This window comes from Frankliniella occidentalis, unplaced genomic scaffold (assembly GCF_000697945.3).
Source record: "Frankliniella occidentalis isolate FOCC.00 unplaced genomic scaffold, Focc_3.1 Scaffold2048, whole genome shotgun sequence".
NCBI lineage: Eukaryota > Metazoa > Arthropoda > Insecta > Thysanoptera > Thripidae > Frankliniella > Frankliniella occidentalis.
In genome coordinates, this window is record NW_026269142.1 from 6969 (window position 1) to 10362 (window position 3394).

Sequence of the window (3394 nt, forward strand, 5' to 3'; positions counted from 1 at the left end):
CGCTGCTTGCAGAAGTCGCACAGATAAGGTTTCTCACCAGTATGTGTCCTAATGTGTTCAACAAGGCTACTTTTATGAGAAAAACGCTGCTTGCAGAAGTCGCACACATAGGGTTTCTCGCCTGTGTGGGTTCTGATGTGCACCGTCAAGCTTCCTTTTGTAGTAAAACTCTGCTCACACGTTTCACATTTGAATGGCCTCTCGCCGGTGTGTACACGTAGATGACTTTCCAGTTTAGTCTTCGAAATCAACGTTTTGCTACAGTATCTACACTTTAGGCCCGCAACGGGGAGATTACGCGACTCTCTCTCTATCGAGTTCTTAGTGCTTGAAGTCGCTTCACATTTGCCGCCGTGAGTCTGATCGCTCTGTCCTGTTTTGCCATGCAGGTGGGTCTGGTCGACGTCATCGCCAAGCACGTCACTGTCGTTGTCATTGGACGCCAGCTCGGCGCGCAGAGTGTGTTGAGGGTGCACAGCGTCGGCGACGACCACCAGAGCCTCGGCGAGGTTGCCAGAGTTGCCCTCCTGGTGGCCGCGGAGTGAGTAGGTCCCGGTGACCACCAGCCCCAGCTGCTCGTCCAGGACATCGTCAGGATCATCGCCGTGCTCGACACCACACTGCTCGGCGTCGATCCCTGGGTGTTGCTTCTCGTTGGCCACCTCTCGTCCTGGTGGATTGTCGCCGTGCTCTACACCGCACGGCTCGTCCTCCATCTCCGTGTCCCTCCAGTCGGCGGCCTCTCGTCCTGGTGGTGTCCCCGGCCGCGCACCTGTCGACATTAACACCACCGCGTTAGAGCTCGCCGGGACCGCCAGCACCGAGGACCGCCCCACCACCGACACGACGTGCACGTGCAGGACGGGGGCGCCGCTGCTCAGCCCGGGGAGGAGCCGCGGCGGGGGCTGGGCCTGCAGCAGAGACACGCGTCAGGAGCTGGGCGAGTGTGTCGGAGCCAGCGCGAGCAGGGAGAAGTCCGCGTCCGCAGCCTCGAGAACGGGAAGCACAAGCAGCGCCTGCAACAGAGAGACTTGTAAGGTGTGCGCTAGAGAATTAAGTATAAGTTTCAAAAACTACTTCGTGATGTCACGTATCATTCTGTTTTAGTTTTTCAGGTAAGAGGAAGCCGGGAGTACCGCGACTAATATGAGGCAAAAGGAAAATTAAAACAGCACAACTTAGTTCAGATTTTGGCCAACGATATCCATTTTATTAATAAGAAAATTAACAAAGCAAAACGCGGTTTGGAGTGAAAAGTTTTCATTACAATCATTAGCTAGTAATTCAAGGCTCAGAAAAACACAAAGACTAGTATTTAGAGATATTTGCAGATACGTATGCTACCTTTCGGAAAACAACACGTACAAAACTTTGACGAAAACAAGGAAGTTTGTAAATTAATCTACCGTTCGATTTTTTGTGTGTTGGGTTCGGACGTGTCTCCCGCGATGACTTGAATGAGCAAAACATTTTTCACACTGATCACACTTGTATGGCTTTTCACCAGTATGTGTCCTGATGTGCTGAACAAGGGCACTTCTATCAGCAAAACGCTGCTTGCAGAAGTCGCACCGAAAAGGTTTCTCACCAGTGTGCGTCCTAATGTGTGTAATAAGATTTTGTCTCAAAGAAAAACGCTTCTGGCAGATTTCACACTGATATGGTTTCTCACCCGTGTGGGTTCTGACGTGGACCTTCAAGTTTTCTTTTTTCTTAAAACTCTGCTCACACGTTTCACATTTGAACGGCCTCTCATGGGTGTGTTTACGCACATGCGTTCCCAGTTGAGACTTTGAAATGAAAGTGCTGCCGCGGTATTTACCCTTAGGGCTCGCAACGAGGTGTCTGCGCGACACTCCCTTTATCGCCCTCCTGTTTCTAGGACTCTTGCTACTCTCGCCGCTATTGGTCTCATCGATACGTCCATGGTGCGCCTTCACAGCGCCGTCGCTGAGCACGTCACTGTCGTCGGCATTGGACGCCAGATTGACGCGCGGAGGGTGTTGGGGGTGCACTGTGTCGGCGAAGACCTCTAGAGCCCTGGCGAGGTCCTCCGAGTCCTCCTCGCGGCGGCCGCGAAGCGAGTAGCTTCCGGTGACCACCAGCCCCAGCTGCTCGTCCCGGACATCGGCGGGGTCATCGCCGTGCTCGACACCATACTGCTCGGCGTCGATCCCCGGTTGCTGCTTCTCGTTGGCCACCTCTCGTCCTGGTGGGTCATCACCGTGCTCGACACCGCACGGCTCGTCCTTGATCTCCGGATCCCTCCAGTCGGCCCCCTCTCGTACTGGCGAAGTCCCCAGCCGCGCACCTGCCGACAGGAACAGCACCGCGTTAGAGCTCGCCGGGACCGCTAGCACCGAAAGCCGCCCCACCACCGACCGACACGGCGTGCACGTGCAGGACGGGAGAGCCGCTGCTCAGCCCGGGGAGGGGGCGGGGGCTGGGCCTACTGCAACAGGGTCAGGAGTGTCAGAGCCGTTGCGCCCCGCGTCAACGGCGTTAGCGGGCGGAGGACTGGGAGCGCAGGCAGGGCCTGCAACAGAGAGACTAGTCAGGTGTGCGGCCGAGATAGATAGGAGGTATGGTCTCAAATACTACTTTGGGAAGCTACGCATTCCCCCGTTACAGTCCTCAGAACAAGTAGGCTGTCAGGCGAACAAAATACGGCCGGCAGAAATTGTAAATGGCGCAAGAAGGTTGTTCATAAGTTGGTCACCGACATAAGGTCATTGAAAAAAAAAAAAACAATGCCAAAAGTTGTGGGGAATAAAGTTTAATTCCTAATCGCATTGTACTATTTTCAAGATTACAAAGATTCAAACAACACAACTTAACAATTAGCATTTATGTTACCCGTCATAAATCTGGTAAACTAAAATGTTTGGTAATTAATCTTCTACTTGCTTTTTGTGTGATGGGTTTAGACGTGTCTCTCGCGAGTACCTTGCTGAGCAAAACATTTCTCATACTGATCACACTTGTACGGCTTCTCTCCAGTATGTGTCCTGATGTGCTGAACAAGGGCACTTTTATCAGGAAAACGTTGCTTGCAGAAGTCACACCGATAAGGCTTCTAACGAGTATGTGTCCTAATGTGTGCAACAAGGTCACATTTTTGAGGAAAACGCTGCTTGCAGAAGTCGCACTGATAAGGTTTTTCACCTGTGTGTTTCCTAATGTGTCTAGCAAGATGATGACTTAGAGAAAATCGCTGCATGCAGAAGTCGCACACATAGGGTTTCTCGCCTGTGTGGGATCTGATGTGCCCCGTCAGGTTTCCTCTTGTAGCAAAACTGTGCTCACACGTTTCACATTTAAATGGCCTCTCGCCTGTGTGGGTTCTGATGTGCCCCCTCAAGTTTGATTTTGAAGCAAAACTCTGCTCACACGT

The 3394-nt window shown here is 52.4% G+C and overlaps 2 protein-coding genes across 2 annotated transcripts in view; both read right to left on the bottom strand.

The window, feature by feature from the left end:
* Positions 1–1062, bottom strand: part of LOC127751912 (zinc finger protein 782-like) — a 1163-nt gene extending 101 nt beyond the window's left edge. Inside the window, exon 1 of the mRNA XM_052276188.1 lies at positions 4–1062. Within this exon, the coding sequence (XP_052132148.1) occupies positions 4–782 (779 nt within the window). The 5' untranslated portion in view covers positions 783–1062. The remainder of the gene's footprint in view (positions 1–3) is intronic.
* A 120-nt stretch (positions 1063–1182) lies between these two features.
* Positions 1183–2419, bottom strand: LOC127751913 (zinc finger protein 32-like; the record flags this gene model as incomplete). The annotated part of the gene is made up of 1 exon (XM_052276189.1): positions 1183–2419. A coding segment is annotated over one exon (1022 nt), but the record flags the coding sequence as incomplete, so codon positions are not given.
* Between the last annotated feature and the right edge of the window lie 975 nt (positions 2420–3394).